Here is a 26,608-nt window from a genome sequence, read left to right as displayed (position 1 = left end):
CCAAGCACTTGGGCCATCCTCCACTGCACTCCCGGGCCATAGCAGAGAGCTGGCCTGGAAGAGGAGCAACCGGGACAGGATCGGTGCCCCGACCGGGACTAGAACCCGGTGTGCCAGCGCAGCAAGGCGGAGGATTAGCCTAGTGAGCCCCGGCGCCGGCCTCCATTTTAACTTGTATTTTCTTCTACCATTTTTAGAGACAGCTCTTCATTTCTTCTGCAATCTACTTTGTGAATGCCGTGAGACAGAAGTAATCCTTTTGTAAAGTTTGGGGACCCATGCCCCCTTCCAGTCACCACCACCTGTGTCCGTGCTATGAGCCTGATGGTTTTATAAGGCAGACGTGAGAGAGCGTGCAGGCGGTGGCAGCTATCAGGGGAGGTGCCGGAAGAGTGGGGGTGAAGATACTGGTGCAGCACCCCCCCACACCACGTTTTTCACCTCCTGGTGTGAAAACGGCCCTAAACTGCGAGCAGCACGTGACCTGACCCCAGAGGCTCCTGAGCGCCCTCTAGAGTTCACCAGGTGAACAAGTCACCTTCTAGCCAACACTCACAGGCCCATGAAAGTTCTGTTTCCTTTGTACATCGCCCCTGCCGCAACTAAATGGTGAGCAGGGACTGTGTCTTCCTCCTCTTTGTCTCCCCTGCACCTAACACAGAGCCAGGACCCTGGGGTGAACATGTGAGCTCCTTCTCCTGAACACTTACACCCCCTTGTGCAGGCAGGTAGCCACACTTCCATGTGCTCAGGCGGGCATGGCTGGGGGAGCACACAGGTGCACCTGTGTCTCAGCCGGCGTGGGCATGGTGGGTCTGTGTGCTCTCCTCACAGGTAGGAGGATCCATTCACAGGTACGAAGTCAGGCATTGCCATCCATGCAGCTTCTCCCCGCCCTTCTCAGCTTCCACTGCACGTGGCTCTACTGTCCCACTCTGGGAGGATGCTCATCTGAGCTCAGCCCTGGCTGACACGGCCCTTTGGGCCCCTTAGCGGCCTCCTAATGAGTGACTGCCTTCTTGGTCCCTCCCTCCAGCTGGGAGAGAGGGATCAGCTGAGCTTCTGCTGTACCCACATGCATCTGTACATGTATTCACGCCCTGTGTACATACGTACACACCACACCCACACGCATGAAGATGCTCATAGCAGATACATTGCCTTCTCTCCTCTTAGCCGATATTATCCTTTGGGGTTCCTGCGCTCGGCAGCGTTCCCCCAACCTCCTAGAGAGAGGTCCTGCCCTGCTCCCCAAGCAGAGCACCCTTGGCTGACCCCACAGCCCCAGCTCACCCCCAGATTCCCCTGAGTCCCAATGGGGTCGCACCCTCCTATTTCACACCTGAGCCAAAGGAGGCTCAGCATGGGGCGGTGACTTGTCCAGGATCCTGCCGTCAGTCCCAAGCCTGGCTTGGCCAGTGCCATGCTCCTGGAGTCTCAATCCAGTGTTATTGCAGGGGGGAGAGGGAGGGAGGGAGGGAGGGAGGGAGGGAGACAGAGAAAGAGAGAGAGAGAGAGATATGCGCTGGCTCACAAATGCCCATCCTATCCTCAGTGGGGCTATGGGGCTTCAAGACGCCATGGCGAGGTTAAGGTGTATGGATAGGATCTTGGGGTGGGTGGGCACCTGGAGGGGTTCTGCTGTGTGCCAAGGAGGGTGGGGGTGAGCGTTCAGGGAGGCTTGCCTGTCCCAGGGCCACACAAATTGTGGCACGAGAGATATCCCTCCCAGGCTCCTAAGAGTCATCCTGGCTCCCTCTCCCTCCACTGAGTACTGACCCGGGAGTCCCAGCTCTCTGGCCAGCTCCCTCTTGGCCACATAGGAAGGGGGCACCATACAGAGCATCCTGTCCAGAGTGTCCCCTGTGGCCTGGAGGAGGGGAGGCCCAGGCTGGCCCTGTTCCTGGTCTGTTGTCAGATGCCACACAGGGAGAGGAGGTATGAGAATTGGGCCTAGGCCTGAGGCTCGCAAGACCCAGCAGGGGCAGCCTCAGTCACCTGGGTCAGAATGTCCCGCACTGCAGTGGTCAGCCACCAGCCCCCAGCCCCCAGCCCCGTGGGAATCTACAACACTCCAGCATGTGGGCATGTGGCTGAGCCCACAGTCCCCAGCCTCGCCTGGGTCTGGGCCTTCCCCTAGGCTTGGGATGAAAAGGAAGACCCTCCAAAAACTGACACAGGAGGGGTCACAGTGGGGCCAGGGGTTTCTAGAATGTCTCCTCACCCGGGGGGCTGGGAAGAGTCCTCTCCCAGAGGCCAGGGGCTCTCCTCTTCCTGGGAGCCCCAGCGCCCACCACTTTCCTGGTAGAAGGTACTTGCAGATGGAGGCCTGTTTGCTTGCAGCTCTCCTAACACTCAGGGCCCCAGTGATGTGGACCTGAGGGTCATTCCAGAATCTTATTGCCAATATGGACTCTGTAGCAGTCTCAGTCAAGTTCAAGGCCCACTCCTTGCCCTCTCCCTTAACAGGGATCAACTTAACAAGTCTTTCCCAGACCAAGATTCCAAAGGGACTGTCCTGTCCCACACAGCTGCCACCCTACCCTAGAAACCTGGAGCACAGAGTCCTGGCTCTGGGGGTGACAGCGCTTCTCAGCTGGGCCATCGGGGTGACAGTATGGGAGGAGGGGGCCATGTGCCCTGGGGGGACAGCAGGGGGAGTAGGGACAGAGGCTGTCAGGAAGAAGACTTGGAGTGGATCCTAACTTCCCCTCTTAGTGCCTGCGTGACTTTGGAGAGCTACCCCATTCTGCAGTTTTCTTAATCTGTAAACGAGGCCAACAAGAGCTTCTTCACAAATACTTTGCCTTATTTGTTGTTGTCTTTTCATTTTATTTGAAATGCAGAGAGACAGAGAGTTCTTCCACCTGCAGGTTCGCTTCCAAAATGCCCACAATAGCCAGAGCTGAGCCAAGCTGAAGCCAGGAGCCAGGAGCCCATCTCCCCCTTTCACTTGGGTGGAGGGGTCCCAAGTACTTGGGCTATCACCTGCTGCCTTGAGGGGTGACATTAGGAGTAAGCTGGACCAGAAGTGGAACCAAGACTTGGAAAAGGTACTCGGTTTAATATAGGTTGTAGATGTCTTAGCAGTGTCTCAATCACTGTGCCAAACGCCTGCCTGCAAAGACTTTGTGGCAAGGGTCAGAAGGCAGGTGCAATTCCCAGCATGATTTGCTGCGTGTGCACTGACAACTTTCGGAAGGATCTGTACAAGGACCCTGCGAACAATGGATCCCTCTGGACGAGGGAAGAACAGGAAGGAGGCTGGAGCCTTTGGCTTCTCCCTTTATCTCCTTTCGTCCAGTTTTACTACTAAACATACCTTTCACTTAAAAAAAGGAAGGAAAGAGAAGACGAACCAAACAGCTGAGCCTCACCAAGTCCGGAAGCTGGTATGCTACACGGGTCGCGATCCCTCCTTCCCCGGGCACCGCGTCCAGGTGTGAAAGGGATTTGTAAATAAACCGCCGTGTAAGCGTTAGCTAAGATGAACAGCTCGACAGTGATGCCTTTTGCACACCACTGCGTGTGCGAGATGACATGTCCCAGGGCTTCACAGCCCTCAGGGAGGCTATGCGGATGGCAGAGCGGCGGCCAAGGCACAGGCTCCACAGCCAGTTGCCTGAGTTTGAATCCTGAACCTAACTATTTGCTGGAGACGAGAGCTCAGCCAGGTACCACTCTGTGCCTCAGTCTGTCTGTGGTTAAACCGGGGACAATGAGTGCGTCCACCCTGTAGGATTGCTGTGAGGGTTGCAGTGAGCTAAGTAACTCAACTCAGAGCAGCCCTGGTGCCCAGGAAGTGTTCAATGAACGCTTTCTTAAACAACCTTGAGTGTCTGTGTACGCATGTCACTGTTTCTCATTCCTTTAAGCGGAGGGACACCGGGGTGGATGTTTGGCTAGAGGGTAAGATGCCACGTGGTGGGGGGCATTGCGGCACAGTAGGTTAAGCCACTTTGGGATGCCTGTATCCTGTATTAGAGTGTGGGTTTGAGTCCTGGCTATTCTGTTTCTGATCCAGCTTCCTGCTAATGTTCCCGGGAAGGCAGTAGATGGTCGCCTAAGTACTTTGATCCCTGTCCCCCATATTCGAGACCCAGATGAAGTTCCTAACTTTGGCCTCACCCCACCCCAACTGTTGTGGGCATCTAGGGAGTGGAAGGTTCTCTCTCTCTCTCTCTCCTTTTTTCTCTCAAATACATAAACAAAACAAATAAAAAGAAAAAAGAAATGGAGGCACATTGTCTCGGCCCTTCTACAGGCTCCCAGGACACTCCTGGCGTGGTCAGCTGAGCTAGAACAGGGTGGGGATAACTCAGTCCTGCAAGAAAAAGGCCAGGCGGGGGTCGGGGCGCTCAGGCTCAGGTCTGAGAGCAGCCTCGGGCAGCGGGGCAGCAGCAAGCCCAGCGCCCTCGCCACCGTCTGCAGGCTCGGCCGGCCCTCTCCTTGCCCCATCCCAGCTCTGCACCTCCGCTTCTGCTGGGGAAGGCTGTCCTCATCCAGCCCAGCTCTGGGAGGCGCCTCTGGGAGATGCTGGACTGTCAAGCAGGTTGGGCAGGTTTGGGAGACAGCGGGAGGGAGGGGCCCTGACCTGGGGAAGAGACCTTGGCTTGGGGAGGGGGGGCGCTGTCTCAGGTGCCAAGGCAGGCGCCACCCAAGAGGGGGAGTGACGGTGTGTTCAGAGTTGGAGCCCAGCTGGGGCAGGTGGAGAGCCGGGGCAGGCTGACCCTCACCCCTGGGAGCACAGCGCCCTGGCCAGTGAGATTTGCTGAGCTCAGATTCTGAACTCCATACTGGCACATATGGTAAGGCAGGTGTTTGGGAGCCACAGTCCTCAGGGATGTGCTGTGGGGTGTACCTACCCTGCCCCCTCCATGGAATGTGAGCACACGCGGGCTCAGAGGTGTGTTTGATGATGCAAACACAGCACACACCTGTCACACGCATCGCCTGCTGCACACACACACACAGAAACGTGACACAGACAATCACACAGGGAGCCCGGAGAGCATCCACTTGCTTCCAGACGAATCACCAGATCCTGGGACCCAGGGCCGCCTTTAGGGGGTCTCCCTCTTCAAGTTTTTCCCTCCTAAAAGGCCATTCCTACAGCCACACATGAGTGTTTTGTCCCTTGTAGAGCAGCTGGCCTTCTGGTACTGTCACATCTGTGGGCACACTGAGATTCCACCCCTTTCCGGAACTTGGGCTCCTGGAGAATAGGACCAATCTACCCCATAATGGCTCTGCCACCAGCAACACTGCCTTAGGAGGGGAGTCGGTGAGTGGCAGGACGAGGCCCAGAGAGTTGGGACGGCACAACAGAACCCTGGCTGGGGCAGGCATCGCACACTCAGGCTCAGAGATCCAGCTTCGGGGCTGGCACTGTGGTGCAGCAGGTTAAAGCCCTGGCCTGAAATGTTGGCATCCCATATTGGCGCTGGTTCTAGTCCCGGCTGCTCCACTTCCGATCCAGCTCTCTGCTATGGCCTGGGAAAGCAGTAGAAGATGGCCCAAGTCCTTGGGGACCCGGAAGAAGCTCTTGGCTCCTGGCTTCAGATTGGTGCAGCTCCGGCCATTGTGGCCATCTAGGGGGTGAACCAGCGGATGGAAGACCTCTCTCTGTCTCTACCTCTCTCTGTAACTCTGTCTTTCAAATAAGTAAAATAAATCTTAAAAAAAGAGAGAGAGATCCAGCTTCATATGCCACCTGCACGCACAGAGACCCTCATCTCCAGGGGCTGTGAAGAGCAGAGAGGAGGAAAAGGGTAGGGCCTGTGGAGACGGAGCCGTGTAGGCAGGTGTGAGAAATGTGGGGAAGGTGTGCAACAGTCTCCGTGTTCGGTTTTCTGGGTCAAGGTTTTATTGCACCATAGCATAGTCAGACAGTGCACAAATGACATGAGAGGGTCATTCAAAAAGTTCGTGGAAAATGGAATTAAAAGCGAAGTTTTTTTGGTGAAAAATTTTTGAAAACCAAACAGAGGGGGCTGGTGTTGTAGTATAGCAGGTTAAGCCACTGCCTGTAGCGCCGGCATCCCATGAGGACACTAATTTGAGCCCTGGCTGCTCCACTTCCAATCCAGCTTCCTGCTAATGGCCTGGGAAAGCAGCAGAAGACGGCCCAAGTGCTTGGGTCCCTGCACCCACGTGGGAGATCTGGAAGAAGCTCCTGGCTCCTGGCTTTGGATCAGCCCAGCCCTGGTTGTTGTGGCTATTTGGGGATTGAACCAGGGGGTGGAAGATCTTAATCTCTGTCTCTCCCCCTCTCTCTGTTAACTCTGCCTTTCAAATAAATAGTTAAATACATCTTTATTTTTTTTAAAAGTCTACAGGGTGTTTTTCATAAAAGACATTTTCACGCTTTTTGAGGAGCCCTCACAGGTACAGGTTTCCAAAGTTCTGCACCAGAACTCAGTTTCCCCATGAGTTTTTGGAAGTACTCTCACATGTACTTTGTGCTCTGCTACTCTATAGGAGTATGGTGCCCAAAGAACTTTCACAAAGTGAGCACAGCCACGTAAACTGATAAACGAACACCATCAGCACCCCAAACTTGGCTGCAGGCCCCCTTCCAGGCACACCTGAGAGGGGGCCCTAGTAGGCCTTCTTAGCCCCTGATTAACTGGCCTGTTCGAATGCTTTAGATAAACTCAATCCAGAGGACATTACTTTTTTTTTTTTTTTTTTTTTTTGACAGGCAGAGTGGATAGTGAGAGAGAGAGAGACAGAGAGAAAGGTCTTCCTTTGCCGTTGGTTCACCCTCCAATGGCCGCCGCGGCTGGCGCGCTGCGGCCGGCACACCGCGCTGATCCGATGGCAGGAGCCAGGTGCTTCTCCTGGTCTCCCATGGGGTGCAGGGCCCAAGCACTTGGGCCATCCTCCATTGCACTCCCTGGCCACAGCAGAGAGCTGGCCTGGAAGAGGGGCAACCGGAACAGGATCCAGCACCCTGACCGGGACTAGAACCCGGTGTGCCTGTGCCGCAAGGTGGAGGATTAGCCTAGTGAGCTGCGACATTACTTTTGTGTCCAGCTTCTGTCACTGACCCATGCGTTGTTGAGGTTCACTTTCCTAAACAAATTCGCACATGGGGGGTCCACACACTCACAGCAGCTCACATTCGGCAGGCACACAGACTCACTGCTAACACCACGTTTATATACAAGCAGAACACTCCCATTACACTCCCATGTGTGTGTCTCACACGCTGTCAAACACAGCCTCAGGTGCTCAGCACCTCTCACCTACGTGTGCACCTATATGTGTGTACGTCCTTCCTGTGAGTTGTGTACGCACATTTGTCTATATAAACTCTCGCACCTGGACACTCCCGCTTGTACACACAGACACGTCACACATACCTTGTTTGCTGTGCACACGTGCCTAGTCTCACAGCACGTGCCCTCTGCACCCCACACCAGCACCACTGCTGGCAGGCATGTGCCCGTCTCACCTGCTGGCCGTTCCTGGCTTCTCTGGCCCAGCCGGGAACAGACAGGGGAACGTGATAACATCGACAGCTGAAAACTGTCCGGAGAGCAAAGCTGTCCTTTGTTCAGAAACCTGAACCCTTATTGAAGGGTCCCAGTGGCTGCATCTGGGGGCTGGGACCGAGGGGAGGAGGTGGGCTGCTCTCCCAGGGCGGCCTGTGGCCATTGGGTTGTTTCCATTACAGAAAATGATGAAAGGGCTGGTGCAGTGAGAGCGCTGCTGTGAGTAAATAAACCTGCCACCTCTGACCCTCAGAGGCCAGAGCTCATCCCCGAACGAGCGCTCATTAGGGTGGAGGTGCGGAGGCCCAGGCCAAGTTCTCCAACCCCAAGGCCCCAGGCAGGACTCCCAAGACACAGTGCAGGGAGGGGAGATATGAAAACCCCTGCTTGACAGTAGGGACAGGTAGAGGGAGCAAGGGCTGGAGAGGGAGTAAGAATGCGGGAGGGGACAGGGACGGGGTGGGGACACGCAGGAGGCTCTGGCTTCTGGCTCCCCCTCCCTGGGCAGCCTCTCCAGGTCTCTTCTGCCCCTGGGCTCAGAAACAAGCATACTCCTCCCCCCCATCCCCCCGCCATGTTGAAGGCTTGCTTTGCTTGTTTTTCTAATCACCAGGAACTACAGGCAAACAGGAATGAAAAAATAACAAACACAGGGCAATGCAGTCACAGCAGTCCCAGGGAGGGCGAGAAGCCGGGGGTTCTGATTCAGAAAGGAGAGTAGTGGGAGCCCGCCAGACCCCTTTCCCAGTGCCGGGGGCAGGGTGTGCAGCTCGGAGCAAGGCCCGGTAAAAGAGGTTGCGTGGCTAAGGAAGTGAATAAATGCCTGGTGGACTAACCCGAGACACGTGCTGGCCATCCGCCTCTTCCCACACACAGGTGCGCTGGCCTCACAGCCCAGCCAGGACCCTCAGCCTTCCCCCACCTGCTGCTTCTCTCCACAGCTCACTGCTGGGCCTCAGTTCCCAGGACTGAGACGCACTTTATTCTGTAGCCACCTTGGCTCTTAAAGGCTCACCTGGCCCAGTCCCCAGGAGAAGAAAGCACCTGGCCATGTGCCTTGTGTGTCTCTCTGTCCCTCAAGGTCAAGCAGCCACTCCCTTTGTTCCTCCCGAAGGCCACTAAGTGGCTGCTAAATAGGACTGGGAAGTCCAACCTTGGCTCATTATCACGAGTGCCACAATAATGTCATACACTGATAAACACAAAGTTTTCACCAAAAGGTAAGGAGACCTCCAGGTTGTAGGTACGGACAGACACACGGGGCAAGGTGACAAGAAACAGAAAGCTACACCTCCCGCCTCTGCCACCACCCCAGCTGCCTCTGGCTTAGGCAGAGGAGAAGAGGAAGCCTGGAGAAGAGCAGCCCCCCATCTTCCTGCGGCTGAAGTCACGGCCTGGTGCTGGAGGGGACCTCTGCTGGGGAAGCCCAGCCCAAGGACCCTCCAGGCAGGGCCAGTCTTCCAGGGCAGCAGGCCCTGTCCCCTGAGAGCTGGCTGCAGCCAGGTGCTCCAAATCTGGCCCCTCTTTGTTCCCAGGCACAAAGCCTCTTGTCCCCAAATCTCTGATGGTGACCCGCCTTGGTCTTTGTCCCTGAGGGAAGCGGCAGGCTGAGTGCCCAAGCAGGGAGAAGGGTGGAGCTGAAGGCTGTGCGAGGGAACTGGATTTTTGGGCTACACCGGAGCCATCTCTTGGCTGCCCCCCTTGCCTCGTTAGCTGAGATGAAGGAGAAAGCCGGGCAAGCTCGCCTTCAAAACCAGCCGGAGCCCTGGAAGATTCAGGCAGCGTGCGGCTCAAACACTGCCTTCTAACTTGCTCCTGACAGCTCCCTGAGCCCGCGATGTGACGAACTTGGAGACGTTACTCTGCACTGACGCGATTCTCTGGGCTTCCCGTGAATTAAGGGATTTAACCCTCACAATAGCTACAAATAGGTGCTGTGACTACCCCCACTTCACAGAAGAGAAAACGGAGATCCAAAGAGGCTGTTAGCGGTCCAAGGTGCCTGGTTTTCAGAGAAGGACTGGAGCTGGCACATTGGCCGTCCGGCTTCCAGGTGGCTGGCAGGTGTGGCGACAGGAGGCCCTCGCTCTGGCATCTGACCCCAAGGTGGATGCGTAGTCACCGCTGGCCAGATCTGGGCTGCCAGGCCCCCATCCACCCAAGAGCAAGGCTGCCCAGCCCTTCCCCCAGCAGCACCCAGGGCTGCTCTGTGATCACAGAAAGGTGGAGCGAGGCACTTGCCTCCACTCCTTTCGACATTTTATTGAACCCCTATCTTCGCAGCGGCAAATATTTCCATCAGTCTGAAAGAACAACTATTTGAATCCATCATCCCTTTGATCCTTATCAAGGTTAGTACCTGAGTTTTTTTCTGAGTTGCAGTCTGTGAGAACATGCAATGTTCCTGGAACTTGTGAACTTTAACACTGCAGGGTACCTCTGCTTCTGTGCGTCTATACGTCCTCATGGTCATCATGTTAACTCTTCAGTCCACCGTGTTTTTACAGGATAGGGAATCAGTTTCTTTTAAGTGGCAAAGCTCTTCTCAGTCCCCCCTCTTCCCCCTTGTGTTCTATGTCCATAGTAAATTCTATTTCCAGGCTCGGTTCCAGCCCAGTGGTTTAAAAAGATCAGTGTGGTGCCTATAGCACATTGTCTCCACTCAGTTACTCTGTGATAAAATATGTTCACATCTGGCCAGATTTGCTCTTCTTTAAAAATTTATTTGATATGCTCATCTATTTACTCTCGCGTGTGAAACTGGAATCATGTTTTTGGTCTCTTCCAAGGCAATTTCTAGCCTGACTTGGACCAGTAGGACAGTAGGAGATAGGATACCCTGGGGAGTACGCACACTGCGCTGACGCTTGGCGCCTGCATCTAGAAACACAGAGCGTGCCGCTCTCTTTCTGAGTCGTCCGGAGCAGCTCCGAGGGCTGTGTGCTTCCCTTCCTGCTGATGTTCCCTGTGGCTTAACCAGTTTCCTAGCGTTCGGTGTTGAGTTGCTTCCAAGAACGAGCGATTATGAATAATGCTGCTGCAGACATCTTTGTTTAAATTGCTCTTTAAAAAATTTCCTTGGGATATGGTCCCCAGAGTGGGATTATCTGAGCAAATGAACAGAGGCGTGGTTTTTGTTAGGTAACCCAGGGAGGATGGGATCCATTCCCAGCACCAGCAGCAGCAACAGAGGAAGCAGCAGCCGCTTCTCCCTGAACAAACCCTCAAGCAGCCTGATGACTCAAAAGGGCAACTTTTTCCGAAGATAAACAAACTCCAGCTACTGGAGGACAGGAGTTGGGGAGCGTGGGTGTCCACTTCCCTCCCAACCTGGGCTGCCCTGCACCTTTTTTTTTTTTTCTGACAGGCAGAGTTAGACAATGAGAGAGAAAGACAGAGAGAAAGGTCTTCCTTCTGTTGGTTCACCCCCCAAATGGCTGTCACGGCCGGCGCATTGCGCCGATCCAAAGCCAGGAGCCAGGTGCTTCTCCTGGTCTCCCATGCGGGTGCAGGGCCCAAGCACTTGGGCCATCCTCCACTGCACTCCTGGGCCACTGCAGAGAGCTGGACTGGAAGAGGAGCAACTGGGACAGAATCCGGCACCCCAACCAGGACTAGAACCCCGGGTGCCGACGCTACAGGCAGAGGATTAGCCTAGTGAGCCTCAGCACCAGCCAGCCTTGTTGTGTGTGTGTGTGTGTTTTTTTTAATTAATTAATTTATTTATTTAAAAAAAATTTTTTTTGACAGGCAGAGTTAGATAGTGAGAGAGAGAGAGAGAGAGAGAGAGGTCTTCCTTCCGTTGGTTCACCCCCCAAATGGCCTCTACGGCCGGCGCGCTGTGCTGATCCGAAGCCAGGAGCCAGGTGTGCCCTGCACCTTTGCAACCTTTTCAGAACCAGGTTCCCTGTCCACACAGGAGCCTGGCTTATTTTTATTGGTTTGGCATACATTATATAGCATGTATTAAGTGACAGGTTCTGTTCTAAGCATGACACAAATGTTAACTCATTTGCTTCTTGTAGTAAGCATACAAGGTAAAGGCTACAATTATTACCATCCCCATTTCACTGGCAAGGAAATCAAGTCAGAAAGAGACATAGGTCAGGAAGTAGGATTTGAACCCGGGCAGTACTGCCCCATAGAGCAGGTGCAGGTGTGCCAGCTTCTTGCTGCCCTTCTTCTCCTGGGTCCTGCTCTGGTCCCAGCATCCCCACCCCTAAGGAAGGAAGACCCCAAGTCTTCTTGTCCTGGGTTTCGGACCTTCTTGCTCTGGCCTTCTAGTTACCTCTTGCCCGGATCCAGCCGCCATCTGTGGGTTCTTGCCAAGTGCCAGCCAGCAGGCAGAGCACTTTTACATCTCTTCATCCTTTTAGTCTTTACCATAATCATACAAAAGGTGGCAAACCTTCATTTTGTAGAAGAAGAAATGGAGGATCAGAGAGGTTATGTGTGTTGCCTGAGACCACACAGCAGGTGAAGTGGCCGAGGGAGAATTCAAATCCAGTCATTCAAACATCCCTGCATATGGTCTGTCCATTACACCGGGCTCCTCTTTGGCCCCTGAAACCTCACCCTTTACCCCAGTCCATTTCTCTAGGCCCTGCTTGCTTTTCTTGAGGTACACAGAGGTGAATTCAAACTCATTTGGTGTAGCTCAGCTCTTCTTCCTGGCCTGCAAGGCAAGTGTCATCTTTACCTTCTGCTTCTGGGAACTGGGAGCCACTCCCTAAGAGAAGCCTAAATGGCTCCTTCCTTTCCTGTTTCAGAGTCCACACTCCTTCGGAGCCCGCCCACCAGGTTCCTACTTCCGGTCTTAGGCTCCGCTGTGAGTTAGAGTGTGGATGATGGGCAGGCTCGGATTGCGATCAACAGACCACACCCCGCAGCACAGGTTTTCACTCTTCCTACTTCTCCAAGTCCTCTGGGGTGACTCATAGCTCAGGGACCTTCCGGGGAGTGGCTTTTCCCAATCCTGTCATACAACAACACAAGCCCCAATGCCCTGAGCACGTGCTATGTACACAAAACTCCAGCCAGGGAGAAAAGTGGCCACTCTCCTGGTCCCTATGTCCAATGGCAGCGTCAACTTTGGAAACTCTGTTTGGCACATTGGTTGGTTGTGCGTTTGTGTCTGTGTGTCCTATATGACTACGTGGCCATGTGCATCTGTGAAGGCTATCAGTTGAAAGACTGACGATGTAGTACAAGTAGGACTCACAGACCGTTCTGGGAGAGGAAGCTGATGGAGTTGCCTTGGACAAATACTTGTTGGCGCCTACTAATGCTAAACATGCACGCTCTACAACTCAGCAAATCAGCTCCGAGGTGGATGCTTATAAGAAACGAATGCTTGGCCGGCACCGTGGCTAAACAGGCTAATCCTCTGCCTAGCAGCGCCAGCACACCAGGTTCTAATCCCGGTCAGGGCCCCGGATTCTGTCCCGGTTGCCCCTCTTCCAGTCCAGCTCTCTGCTGTGGCCCGGGAAGGCAGTGGAGGATGCCCAAGTGCTTGGGCGCCTGCACCCGCATGGGAGACCAGGAGGAAGCACCTGGCTCCTTGTTTTGGATTGCTGCAGTGCACCGGCCATAGTGGCCATTTGGGGGGTGAACCAACGGAAAAGGAAGACCTTTCTCTGTCTCTCTCTCACGGTCTAACTCTGCCTGTCAAAAAAAAAAAAAAAAAAGAAAAAGAAAAACAAGAAAAGAAAGAAAGATAGGAAACTGAGGGCTGGCACTGTGGCATAGTGGGTAAAGCCGCTACCTGCAGTGCTGGCATCCCACATGGGCCTCGGTTCAAATCCTGGCTGCTCCACTTCTGATCCAGCTCTCTGCTAAGGCCTGAGAAAGCAGTAGAAGATGGCCCAAGTCCTCGGGACACTGCACCCATGTGGGAGAGCTGGAAGAAGCTCCTGGCTCCTGGCTTTGGATCAGCGCAGCTCCGACTGTTGTGGCCATTTGGGGAGTGAACCAGCAGATGGAAGACCTTTCTTTCTCTCTCTGCTTCTCCTTCTCTCTCTGCGTAACTCTGACTTTCAAGTAAAATAAATAATTATTTTAAAAAAGTAAAGAAAAAGAAGAGAAAGATAGGAAACCAGAGACACAGGCATCCCCAGTCCGATCTTGGTCGCTCTGTCGTGCTTTGCAGACACTGTGGGTTCTACAAGCTGAAGGTTTGTGACAGTCCTGACTCAAGCAAGCACAGGAGCTGCTTTTCCAATAGCTCAGAAGATCGTTGGAATTTATTAGGGATAAAATATTTTTGAAAGTGAGATCTGTACTTTATTTTTTATAAGATTTTTTTATTTACTTGAGAGGTAGGATTACAGAGAGATGGAGAGACAGAAAGAAAGGTCTTCCCTCTGCTGGTTCACTCCCCAAATGGCTGCAATGGCCACTGCTGGGCCCATCTGAAGCCAGGAGCTTCTTCCAGGTCTCCTACACAGGTGCAGGGGCCCAAGCACTTGTTCCATCTTCTATTGCTTTCTCAGGCCATGGCAGAGAGCTGGATCAGAAGAGGAGCAGCCAGGATACAAACCGGCACCCATATAGGATTCTGCAGCCACGGTGGAAGCTTAGCTCACTAAGCCACAGCACCAGCCTCTGTACTATTTTTTAGACATAATGCTATTGCATACTTATTCAACTACAGCATTGTGTAAAATAACTTTTATATGCACTGGGAAGCCAAACAGTTCATGTGACTGGCTTTACTGCCGTGGCCTGGAACCTACCTCCTGGTCTGCCCGTCCGCACGAGGAACCAGGAACCCTTCCATGGTTTCACACATACGTCCATCCTGACCGTGGCTTGGGACTTGGAAGGCAGAATCTTGTGCCGCTTTGATGAACAAGAAAAGCAAGGGTCAGCGAAGTCCATGCGTCGGTCCACACTCACCCTCAGAGGCAGCGTGGCTGGAGTTCCAACCCTGGTCTGAAAAGCTAGGGTTTTTTTTTTGTTTTTTGTTGTAAGTAGTTTTTAAAACTTGTGTGCTATTGGCTACGGGAGGTGGAACTCCTGAATTGTGCCTAGAGAAGGTTAAAGACGCAGAACTTTGAGCTTTTTTTTCTTTTTTTAATAGGAGTAGGAATTTTGTTTGGCAGGGGGAATGGGTGGGTAGGGGTTGTCAGGGCTTTGCGCACAGGGGATGAAGGGAAAAGGTGTGTTTTATCAGTTGGTACTAAAATGGCTGGTGGAAGCCAGCGGTGGGAAGGATGCAAAAGAGGAAGCAGAAAGCAAGCGCAGGGCCTTGGGTGCAAGACGCAGGCGCTTGAGTGTCCCCCTGCAGGCCTGTAGACGACAGAGAGCCGGGAACACTTTCTGAGCCAGGGAAGAACACGTCCTGGACACCCCTCGGGGGAGGAAATGGGCCCCTCCCTGCAGTGGGGATTCCGGAGAGAGGGTGGGGCGCCAGCTGGGACTGTACCGTGGCAGAAATAGAAGATAAATGAGGAGGTGAAGGTGTTGAGGAGGCTGCCGGCTTGGGCGAGGCTGCCTCTGCCTCCCGAGAAGGGGCCCGGAGAGGGAGTGCCCCATCAAGAGTCCCTGGCACCCCAGGGGGAGGCCCCCAGCAGGAGGCGGCCATGCTGCGGCCACTCTTACTGGGCTGATCATCCGGTGGTGTGTGTGTTCCGAGACTCGAGCCTCATTGAGAGGTTATTAATAGGGAGTTTGTCTGGTGTCAGAGCACAGACGTAAACTGCATTAGCATTACCCCATAATCTTATTTAGTAAACGCTCATGCCGTTCCATCTCCTGTAATTGCATTGAGGAGATGCAATATTTATGAAAGGGGAGAGGGGACTGTCACTGCTCATCTCAATGCTGCAGTAAAAGTCCCAGAAATACCGTGCGGGCCGCTGAAGTGTGGCCAGTGGGCGGTGATGGTGCCTTGTGACCAGCGGGTGACCTCCACTGGCCATCCCCAGACCACAGCCTCCCCCCCCCCACCCCAGAGACTTGGGCAGCAGTGAAGGGTGTTTGGGCAGAGGCAACAGCTCCTCTCCGTTGGTCACTCCTCTTCCCCCCCGGTCATGGTCCCCAGGGGACAGGATGCAAAGACCTCACTGAGCCCTGGTGGGCATGAGGCTCCAAGTTTCCGCTGGCTCCCATCCCTGAGTGGGATTTCTTTTTGCCAGTGGCAAACCTGCTCCAGAGCTAATATGCCCAAGAGAGACAGAGTGTTGACTTCTCTGCATAACCTGGGGATTTGGTAGAATTGGAGGTTGTCGAAACAGATGTGGCAGCAGGTGGGAGGCAGAGTCAGGGGTCCCCGCCACTGCCACCGTGACCCCCAAAGTCCAACACAGCTCAAGTTCTTGTGGAGTGGCAGCCTCACCCCAAGTTCACAATCACAGTCACTAAGGCACCCTAGGGGTCTAGTTTCAGCAGAGGCTTTACTCCTCCCCTCTGGCCCCAGCTTCTGCCCTGTGGCAGGCAGGCGCACCAGAACCCAGGGCAGCTGAGAACCAGGTAGAGGGCGGGAGAAGGGCTGCAGACCCTCGCCGCTGTCCCATTAATCACAGCCCCTCGCCGTCCAGTTGGGGATCCTGGGCGCCCAGTGCAGCGCACAGCCCGCGGGACAATGCGATTATTTCCGGGCGGAGAGGCCGCCTCGGGCCGGGGCTCAGGCGGCGGTGCCTTCTTTCCTCAATTCGTCCCTCGGCACCCAACGAGCGCCCGCGGCGGCCAGGAGCGGGTGGCAGAGCGGACGCGGGTGGCGCGCGGGTGGCAGGGCCTGGCCGACCTAATTCAATTAGCTGGGCGGCCGCCGTCTCCTCCGAACTGGGGGCCTGCGGGGGCTTGGGCTCTTGGCAGCTGCTCTTTGTGCTCGGGGCCCATGCATATGGATACAGCTTTTCCCCCGCCGCCCTCTCCCACCCTCTAGCACCTGCGGCTCGCCCCGCCCCTTTCGAGGGACCCTGGCCTCCGGGGAAAGTTAGGCAGCGGTGTGGTGGCTTTGGGCCCGCCGTGGCCCTCGGAGCGTGAGATGGACATGGCAGGGCGTTTTCATCCGAGCGTGAGCGCCGGTGCGGGGTGAATGCCCCCGTGGGTCCGCAGGGGCGCGGCGGGGAGCGTCTGTTTGCGCGTGTCCCAGTGACCTGGAGGATCGCTTACGTACGAAGGCACAGGGTTGTGCTGCGGGAGTCCGGGCGTACCTCTGATGGCGCCTGGGCACGATGCGCGGAGGCGGGCCCGTGAGCTCCGTGGGTTGGCACACAGGCAGGGCCTCCGCGTCCGTGGGCTAGGGCGAGCGTGGGCCTGCGCGTCCGTGGGGAGGGGGACGGGCGCGGGCTCTGCGCCGACGCTTATCTGGAAGGTCGCGGTGGAGCTGCCCTCTGCGCCTCGCGTGCAGTCAGGGCTTCGTGCAGGGCACGTCTCACCTGCACCAATACCGCCACCCGCAGCTTTTCTGATGGAGGAGGAGCCTGAGTTAATTCAAACCCGAGCTCCAATTCAACTAATTTATTCGAAGGACGCTTCCTGGCTCTGCCGGGCTTGGGGCAGAAGCAGAAGCCAGGCCCTCTCATCCCGCGGTGGGTCCGAATCTGCAGGGGTTTTCCACTCCAGCGCCGCCCGGCGCGGCTCCTCAGGCTCCTAGGGCTTCCGATGTCCGGACTGGGTCCTGAAGCCCCGGACGTGCGTGCGTAACCAGACCTGCTCAGGCCAAAACGGGGGCGACCGCAAGAGCCCTGTCTCCACGTCCCTGGGAGGTCTGGTTTCCTCAGCGCCTGCAGCTTTGCATTCACCTCCTCTGAATTCCACGCTCCGGGAAGGGACGAGGAATTGAGGCGAGAAATCTATCAGTCTGGCCCGCTGGAAATGTTGCCTCATTCCTAGGTTTCACAGCCAGGGTCAGGAAGGAGGAGCCACACATTCGCGGACTGCAGACCGCAAAGGGAGCTCGCTAGCTCCCCAAGGCGGTGCGGCCAGCCGGCCAGCCGTCGGAGGTCCGCCCTGGGCCGCCCACCGTTCTCTCTGCTCCCTCTCCCTCTCCCTCCCTTCAGCCCAGGGCTTGGCTCCGGGGTGCCCTCCCCCGGCCCCAAATTCCCTGAAGGGGCACAGTCTTTTCTGGCCAGCAGGATGGACGCCAAGGGCAGGGGAAGTTGGAGCCACCCCATGGCCCTGGGTCCCAGGCAAAGCTGTTGCACTGCTGGGAAACTGAATTTTGAGCACAGGGAGGGTTCTGGGAGATGAACCCAAGGGCAGAGCCATGGGGCGATCTGTCCTGCCCTGAGCCTTCTCTCAGTCCATTTCCACCTCCCCCCCTTTCTGGGGTTCTGGAGCCCCAGGGGGGGATTGGGCAATAAAGATAGAGCGAGTCAAGGACAGCAGGTCCTGACAGGTAGACAGGTGCTGCTGGTGGGACCTGCTGATCTCTGGGGCTGTCAGTAGGGGGCCTGGGGCCCTAGCTGGATGCCCAGGGAAGAAAGGCACTGGTGGGGGTGGGGAGGGTGCTGGCGGAAGAACTTATTTCAGAAGCATCCACCTGCCAGCTCTGACTGCGGGGAGGGTTGCCTGGCCCCTCCACCAAGTGTGGTTGAGCCCTGGTCGCCTGTCCCTCTGCCTTCTACCCATTCAGGGTCCCTCCACCGATGGGACAATGGGTGCCTGTTCTGTGTTTACCCAGCTCCTCAGTCTCTTACTGTAAGAAAAGGGTGGGGGCTCAGGAGCTGGCCCTGGAACACCTGTCCCAGCCCTGAGGAATGACCGAGTTGTTTAGCTGACACAGCCTGATCTGTTCCCTCTCTCCGCTGCCGATCTGGGCTCCTAGAGAGTCTCCACACCCTGGGCTCCATCAGGCTCCAGGGCCCTGGACTAGGTCTCTGAGCCCCTGGCCTCCCTGGGGAAGGGACAACTTCCTGCCCTCATGGCTGAGACAGGTGGGCAAGCAGAGGTGACACTTTGGGCACTGAGAGCACAGAAACCCCCCCCCCCCCAGTGGCCCTGGCATGGACTGCTAAATACCCACTGGGCATTGCCCAAGCATGGCCACAGACCCACGTGTGGCCGCTTTCCTGACACCCTTCCATGGCTGCACACACCCACCCATGACACATCGTCTCACAGCGGCAGAGGGCTACCTGCAAGTTCTCACATGCGCTCACCACAGAGGGACAGTGGTAGGCACATGCAATCATCCTGGTGTGGAAAACACACAGCCACTTGCATGCACGCGAACACACACACCCTCAGTTGACAAATCCAGTGGTCAAAACGACCCAAACTCCTTGGTCTTCCCCAACACTACTAACACCATGCCTGATACAGAAGTCCACATTCAATAAATATTCATTGGATGCCTCTTAAAATTATTCCTTTGAGGCATGCTCAGGACATCTGCATAGCCCTTTCAACCCTCACTGTCAGGCACACGCTCACATCCAGTGTTCTCCTTGCAGACACACTGTCCCACAAACACAGAGTAATTAAGTTACCACACATACCCCTAAGCTACAGAACAACCCCTGGCCCAGGAGTCCCTGGGGGCGGGGAGGGAGCTGTGCCCTTCCCCCGGGGCCAAACCCTTCCTTTTCTCCTCCCCCTGGCCCAGCCTCAGTCCCAGCTGCTCCTCTTCTAATTGGAGGCCCTTCTCTATTCTACAAGCGAGGGGGGAGATGGCGCTGGGGGTGGAGCGATTTGTCAGGTAGCTTCAGGACTGGAGAGAAGATTTTGCAACTCACCTACGTGTGTGCAAAGCCCTTCTGCAAGGGAAGAGCCAAATTCAGGGAGGAGAAAGCAATTGGAATGAGTAGAGTCAGAAAAACAGCACTGGAGTCCACCTCTGCTCCCTGCCCACTTGCAGGGCCTCCGTTCTCTCACCTGAAGAAGTGAAGATAGAAAAAAACACATGAGGGGGGTCTTGGGGGCTGGAAGGAAAGAGCATTACTGGAGGCACCATGAACGTGTCAGATGCCTTACAAGTCCTGCTTTCTTGCCTCCCTTCTGTTTCCTAACACAGCGACTCTGCAAGGCACGGTGGGAACACAGAAGCTGTGCCGAGTCTGCCTGTGACTCTCCGCCCTTCACAAAAGCTTCCAGCCAGAGGGATGGGACTCAGGTAGCACTGCTTCCAGTAGAAGAGGTGGGGCCAGAGCCCAGCAAATCCTGACCCCTCTGGTCTCCTCTTTCTGAGCAAGTAGTGCCTCTGAACAGCTATGTCATTGTAAGACAAAGGCAGCCAAGGTCAAGAGGACCCACAGAACCCCAGCAGCTCAGAACTGGATTGGGGTAGAGGCTGACTCCACTGAGCAGGAGTGACGGGAGGGAGGAAGTAAGGAAGTCGGGCAGGTTGATGGCAGAGCACCGTCAGGCTGTCCTTCCCCGGGTTGCTGGATTTTGATGAAAAGAGCTTGACAATCTAGGTGGGTCTCCAGGTAGCTGGGACCTCTGCCATCCTTCGACTGGGGTCACCAGGACAAAGTCTCCTCCTTGGTACCCTGGACAGCGGGTGCCAGATCTGAGGGGTTCAAGAGGCGGGTCAGGCAGGTGCCAAAAGGGTTGGGAGAGGCTAGTTTGGAAAGTCATAGGGAGAGTGGCAAAGAGAAGCCATGAGGCTAACCCAGGAAGGCAGCAGGCAGAGCTGTGGTTAGACAGGAGCAGGGCCAGTGGGCCCTGGCCTAAAAGGAAGCTGCATCGCCCCATCGTTTTCAGCCTTGTACGGGGAAAACCATGTAGGTTTTAGGATGCCAGACTAATCCTCCCTTTGGGACTTTGGGCAAGTTTATTTGCCTCATGGAATCTCAATGTTCATTTTTTCTTTTTTTAATGAGATCTAATTCATAGGTCACAAGATTCAACCCTTAAAATGTGCAGTTCAGTTGTGTGCAGCATATTCACAAAGTTATGTGACCATCACCACTATAAGGTGCCAGGATATCTTCATCACTCCAAAAAGAAACTTTGTACCCACTAGAAGTCATTTTCAAATCCACCCTTCCTCCGCTCCTGGCGACCACTAATCTGCTTTCTGTCCCCATGCATTTGTCTCTTTTGGACATTTCACATAAATGGATTCATACAACGTGTGGCCTTCTGTGCCTGGCTTTTTTCACTTAACCTAATATTTCCTAGGTCCATTTATGTTGTAGTGTGAGCAGCACTTCCTTTCCATTCCTTTTTTATTGCTGAGTAATATTCCATTGCATAGATATACCACATAGTGTTTATCCATCCATCAGTCGATGGACATTTGAATTGTCTCCACTTTGGGTTAGCATCAATAATACTGTCATGGACATTCATTTCACTTGCTGAATTATAAAATACTGGGACATTTCAATTAACTTATCAGGGTTGTTGAGGGTCTTAAATGAGATGTGAGGTATGGCTCTTGTAGCTTCTCAGTAAATGTTTATGTTTATTTCTGCTTTAGTTCACCCAAGAGCAGTGACAGGAAAGAGATGCAGGCTCCAACAACTTGCAAGTTATGGAACCTCCTGGGTGGATGTGTAAAACTTGCCTTGGGTGGGTGGGAGGAGGGAATCAGCAAGAAAGTGGACCGCTCATCTCTGCTTAGTGGTTGCCCACAACTTCCAAGCTCACATCTGGCATTGCCTTGGGAGGCACTGGTTGGCCTGGCTGGAGGTTTCCCCACTATGGATGAGCTTTCAACCAGTAGCCAGGTTTCCAGGCTAGCACATAACAGCCAGTTACATGCAGCCCCTGCATCTAGATTACACCAACTGTAGCCTCTTAGAAATGTGGCTTCCCCCTTGGGGGCCGGCGCTGTGGTGCAGTGGGTTGATGCCCTGGCCTGAAGCGCCGGCATCCCATGTGGGTGCCGGTTCTGGTCCCGGCTGCTCCTCTTCCGATCCGGCTCTCTGCTATGGCCTGGGAAAGCAGTGGAGGATGGCCCAAGTCCTTGGGCCCCTGCACCCGCTTGGGAGATCTGGAAGAGGATCCTGGCTCATGGCTTCGGATCAGCGCAGCTCTGACTGTTGTGGCCATTTGGGGAGTGAACCATAGGATGGATGGAAGACCTCTCTCTCTGCCTCTCTTCTCTCTGTGTAACTCTGACTTTCAAATAGATAAGTAAATCTTAAAAAAAAAAAAAGAAAAAGAAATGTGGCTTCTCTCACCTGTGAAGTGGGCTGGGATTCACCGCAGAGGGTCGGGCCACAGTGCCCAGCGCCCATACTCTTCTTGGCAGACTTGGACTCCTCCCGCTTACTGAATCCTTTGTCTGACCCTCTCTACAGCACAGTGAGGCCCAGGAGGCCAGGGACTTTTCTGAGCCACACTGCTGGATCTCCAGTGCCCCGCACAGTGCCTGATATGCAGGAAGGACCCCCAAACAAACCCACGATGAGCATATGTTGTTGGTTGGGCCAGTATTTCACAGCTAGGGACAGAGAATAAGCCACTTCCAGCCTCCAAGGGGATCTCCACAACGGAGGTGGCAGACCCAAGGAAAGCAGCAGGTAGATCCCACGTAGATTACCAGGAGCCCCCACACCCTCACATCCCAGCATCTGGCCAGATAGGGAGCTGAGCCCCTGTGCTGTCATCTATGCCTTTCCCAGGGAGCCTTCCTAGGAGGGAGAAGGGCAGGGGAGGAAGCAGAGAAAGGGAGTTTCCTCTTTCTCTCTTGGGCTCTCAGCCAGGCCGCCACAGGCAGAACTTTGAAAAGGCCTAAATTTGTCCTGGACACACTTCCCTCGTTCTGGTCCCCCTCCCAAGATTCCAAAAGCAAGAGAGACACTCCTTCCCTCAGCACAGTCCAAACGCTTCCGGCCTAGAGGAGCCCACCCTGGGCCTAGTGGCGAGGTGGCGTGCAATCTGGTCACATTCACTCAAGCACTGTGAATTGCTTCTCGAAGCATCTATTTATTTAAAAAGGGCCCCGACCCACTCCATCTGTGCCTGCCTTTCGGGAAGTTGACCCTTCCTCAGTTTCTCTCTGGAGGCCACGTTGGGTGGTCATTGATTTTGTAACAACACACAGCCCGTCGTTCAGGGGCCTGTGTTTCAAAGGACAAGCCTGGACTCACCGTCCTGCCTCGGGGCCTGGGCTCCATACCTGGGGAGCAGACAGTCTTCTACTTCTTAACAAGCCGGACTTGAAATTGAGAGTAAATCGCCTGGTTGAGTGACAGGTGTTTCCTCAACAGCCCTGGGGGAGATTTTCCAGTTGGGCAGGGACACCCTTTCCCCGGGGGGCCGGGTGGGCTGGCCTCCTTTGGTCCAGTTCAGACTAAGGGGCGGCTCCTGCCAGGTGGGGGGGCGGCAGAGAGCTCTGTCTTCCCCCTCCTAGAGTCCCTCGGTCCGTCCGTCTCCAGGAATGGCCGCTTCCTGTTCCTTTCCTTTCGCCTTAGAAGCCTCTCAAGATTTCCCTCAGCTCTCTCTTCGCGAACTGCTCGGAGCCTCGGTCTCCGTCCCTCGGTCTCTGGCTCCGGCATCTGTCTCGGCTCCTGGCCTCCCTCTCCCCCTCCCCCCTCCCCCGCGCTGTCATTCACCCCGCTCCTCTCTGCGCACAGCCAATGGAGAGACCCGGCCGAAACGGCGAGGCTCGCTCGCACCGGGCTTTTTCGCCCGGTGATTGATGTCCCAGAGTCAACAGCGAGCGAGCAGCCGGAGAGGGGAAGGAGAAGCCGGAGAGGGAAAGAATACGGCGCCCCCCTCTCTCCCTCCCCTCCCCCTACTTTAGTCCTTCTGCGCACTTCGCCTCCGAGTCTCGGCGCAGCCAGGAGCCGCTGTCGCCTCGAGACCCGCTCGGTGCCCCCAGAACCCAGCACAGCGAGCGCCGCCGCCCGGGCCCCCCGTGGGGCCAGGGCCCCGGTAGGGGCCGGCATGGAGCACCTGGGTCCCCACCACCTCCACCCGGGCCATGCGGAGCCCATCAGCTTCGGCATCGACCAGATCCTCAATAGCCCGGACCAGGGCGGCTGCATGGGGCCCGCCTCTCGCCTCCAGGACGGAGAATATGGCCTTGGCTGTTTGGTCGGAGGCGCCTACTCTTACGGCGGCGGGGGCGCCTCGGGTGGAGCAGGGGCTGGGGGCGCGGGGGCCTACGGTGCGGGCGGCCCGGGCGGCTCCGGCGGCCCAGCGGGCGGCGGAGGCGCCTGCAGCATGGGCCCTCTGGCCGGCTCTTACAACGTGAACATGGCCTTGGCGGGCGGCCCCGGTCCCGGCGGCGGCGGCGGCGGCGGAGGTGGCAGCGGCGGCGGCGGGGCGCTGAGCGCCGCGGGAGTGATCCGGGTGCCTGCTCACAGGCCGCTAGCGGGAGCCGTGGCCCACCCCCAGCCTCTGGCCACCGGTTTGCCCACCGTGCCCTCTGTGCCTGCTGTGCCGGGCGTCAACAACCTCACCGGCCTCACCTTCCCATGGATGGAGAGTAACCGCAGATACACAAAGGACAGGTTCACAGGTGAGTCCGGCCCCCGCGTGCCGCGCCTGGCCGCAGCCCCGGCTCTTCGCTGTCCTTCTCGGGCCGATGGTTCCTGGCAACCCGCTCTGTGCGAGCGGAGCCGCCCCGCACTCTTCTGCCTCGCTGCCCACCTGGTTCTGTGATCCCAGAAGGGCTGTGATAGAAGAGGTCTCCCAGACTGCTCCCCCCACCCCACCCCGCGCTCCGGCAGGACCCCCGCTAGGAGCAGCTCTCACTTGTCCCCTCTCCGCTCTCGGGGTCCTTGGCCCAGTCAGGCAGAGGGACTCAGCACTACCTTCGGCCAGCATTTGAGGCTTCAGAATCAGTCTCCTGTGAACAAACTGTTTCTTCAGTCCAGGGCTACCTAGAATCAAACATAGGAATAGAGCAGGTCCCTGGTTCCAGTCCCCTAAACACACACACACACACACACACCCCTCACGCTCAGAGCTTCGGCCGGCCCGGAGTGCTGCCGAGCCCGTGTACAGCGACAGCAGAGCTTGGCGGGCCCTTCCTCCGGGACTGCCAGCTTCGTCTGGGTGGGTGGCAGTGCAGGGCTAAGCCGCGGGGACAGCTCCTTCCTCATTTTCCTTCTGTCCCCACTGGGCGTCCCCCCCACCCCGCGGGGCCGGCCCTATTATCTCTGGGGTGAATGATGTACCCGGACCTGCGGCAGGAGCACGACTCCCGACTCCCGGGACCATTACGCACTAGGCGGCGGCTGCCGGCGGCCCGGCCGTGCTCAACGCTCCACGCAGGCTCCCGCCGCCGCTGCCGCTTCCGCTCTCGCTCTTGACACCTTGCTCTCGCCCCCGCGCAGCCCCCTTCCCCTTCTTGCTCCCTGCGCCATGCCCTTTGGTGTTCCTTAATCCTCCCACCTGGCCCAGGCCCCCAGAAAGCTGCTTGAGTTGAGCCTGAATTTCTCCAGCCTTGCCTTAGAAGAGTTAAGAGGCACAGGCCGTGCCGGCGGCCGCTGAGGTTCCCAGGAGTCCCAGGCTCCAGGGCCCAACAGGAGAGGGGGTGGAGCAGACAGGCAAGGAGGGAGAAGCACGGAGCCAGACACTGGGCTGAGTGACCCCCCCCCCCAAGCGTCTCCCCCAGGCCTCTGCTCCTATTCCAGGCAGCACAGACCGGGAGACTGCTTGCTGCTTGCTCCCAGAGCTCCTGTCAGGTGGGAGGTAGGGGTGTTGAGGCAGCAGGCACCGCAGCTGGTGGGTGATGGGTCTGCAGGAAGGCCCTTGGGCAAGGAGCCCCAGCGCTCCTCCTCAGGCCATTTCAGGCCTGGGGAGGCAAGGCTGTGCTGGAACTCCCAGGCAGAGCCTTGGTCCCCAGTCTGCGGGGAGTCTCAGAGTTTCCCTTGGGGAGCCACAGCGGGCCCTGATCCTGGTTCATAGTGAAGGAGGTCCTGGGGCAGTAGCCTATTGGCCTGTGTGCTCGTGCGGGTGCGTGCTGGCCTGTTGGTGTGCGTGCCTGTTGTGTCCGCTTGTGCTGCGGTGGCATGGACGCTCAGGTCAGGACCGAGTCACGGGCCTCCACTAAGCTGGGCCTCACAGTTGGGCCCTTGCTCTGAGCCCGGAGGTCTGGGGCTGCCCAGACCAGCGACCTTTAGCTCCTTAGATTAACCGCGTTGGGGAGAGGGCAGGGAGGCGTGGGGCTCCCAAGAGCCCGGGGCTAGGGAGGCCTCGGTGGTGGTGGTGGTGGTGGCGGTGGTGGTGTCGTTGGCGTCGGCCTGGCGGGCGGGAGGGAGCCAGTTCCCGCCCAGGGCTCGGTGCTGAGGACTGCCGGGAGGGAGGACCGTGGCTCCTCTTGTAGGGTCCTGCTGCTCGCTCTTGCTGCTCGCGGGGTGTCGGGCCTGGGACGCCTCCTGACGCTCTGCCGCTTGCCTCTGCCGTCTGTCTGTCTCCCGCTCCAGTGGCCCTCTCACCCTTCACTGTAACACGCCGTATAGGTCACCCCTACCAGAATCGGACGCCCCCCAAGAAGAAGAAGCCCCGCACGTCCTTCACGCGCCTGCAGATCTGCGAGCTGGAGAAGCGCTTCCACCGCCAGAAGTACCTGGCCTCCGCCGAGCGTGCCGCCTTGGCCAAGGCACTCAAAATGACCGACGCACAGGTCAAAACTTGGTTTCAGAACCGGAGGACGAAGTGGAGGTGAGCACGCAAGGTGTCCGGGCCGCGGGCGGTGCAGTCTCCTAGCAGCTCGAACCCCGCCACCAGCATCAGACTGGTTCTGGGGTGCGGGCTTCTGCTGGTAGCCTCACTGGGGCTGTGGAGCCTCAGCTGTGTTTTCCGGGTGGCTTCAAGGCTTTCTGGACCGCACTCTATGCCCGCATGAACACAGCCAGTCTCCTTGGCGCCTGGGCAGACACGCTAGAACGGGGTTAGGAAACTATGTGTGTGCAAGGCGGGCTTCCGGGCTCAGCCGATCCTGATCCTCGGGGCTTTTTGTTGGTGCAAACTGTTGCTTATGCAAAGGGGGACCTCCTCTGTCCCGGAGACTGGAGGCAGAACTGCCCACACATTGTTTCTTCACTCCAGCCAGACTCCTGGCCATGTCTGGGGCCCCAGACCGCGGGCTGGGCCCGGCTGACTGCCTGGTCCCCAGACGCACGGCCTCTGTGCAGTGGGTCCCGCCCTGGAAGGGGAAAATCAATCGGCGCCGGCTGTGTCGGGGTTTCACAGGTCCCACTGCAAGGGGGATCAATTAGGAGCAGATGGGTGTGTGTGAGAAAGAGAGACAT

General features: G+C 56.6%; 1 protein-coding gene across 1 annotated transcript; it reads left to right on the top strand.

Annotated features, from left to right (window-relative positions):
* The first annotated feature begins 23,291 nt into the window (after window positions 1–23,291).
* Window positions 23,292–26,022, top strand: TLX1 (T cell leukemia homeobox 1). Its single transcript, XM_062214872.1, has 2 exons — window positions 23,292–23,868; window positions 25,817–26,022. The coding sequence occupies exons 1-2, from the start codon at window positions 23,292–23,294 to the stop codon at window positions 26,020–26,022; spliced, it is 783 nt and encodes a 260-aa protein (XP_062070856.1).
* The last annotated feature ends 586 nt before the right edge of the window (window positions 26,023–26,608 follow it).

The sequence above is a fragment of the Lepus europaeus genome, chromosome 17 (genome assembly GCF_033115175.1).
Source record: "Lepus europaeus isolate LE1 chromosome 17, mLepTim1.pri, whole genome shotgun sequence".
NCBI classification, from domain to species: domain Eukaryota; kingdom Metazoa; phylum Chordata; class Mammalia; order Lagomorpha; family Leporidae; genus Lepus; species Lepus europaeus.
Note: the sequence above shows the minus strand (reverse complement) of the source record. Positions and strands in the feature narration are given on the sequence as shown.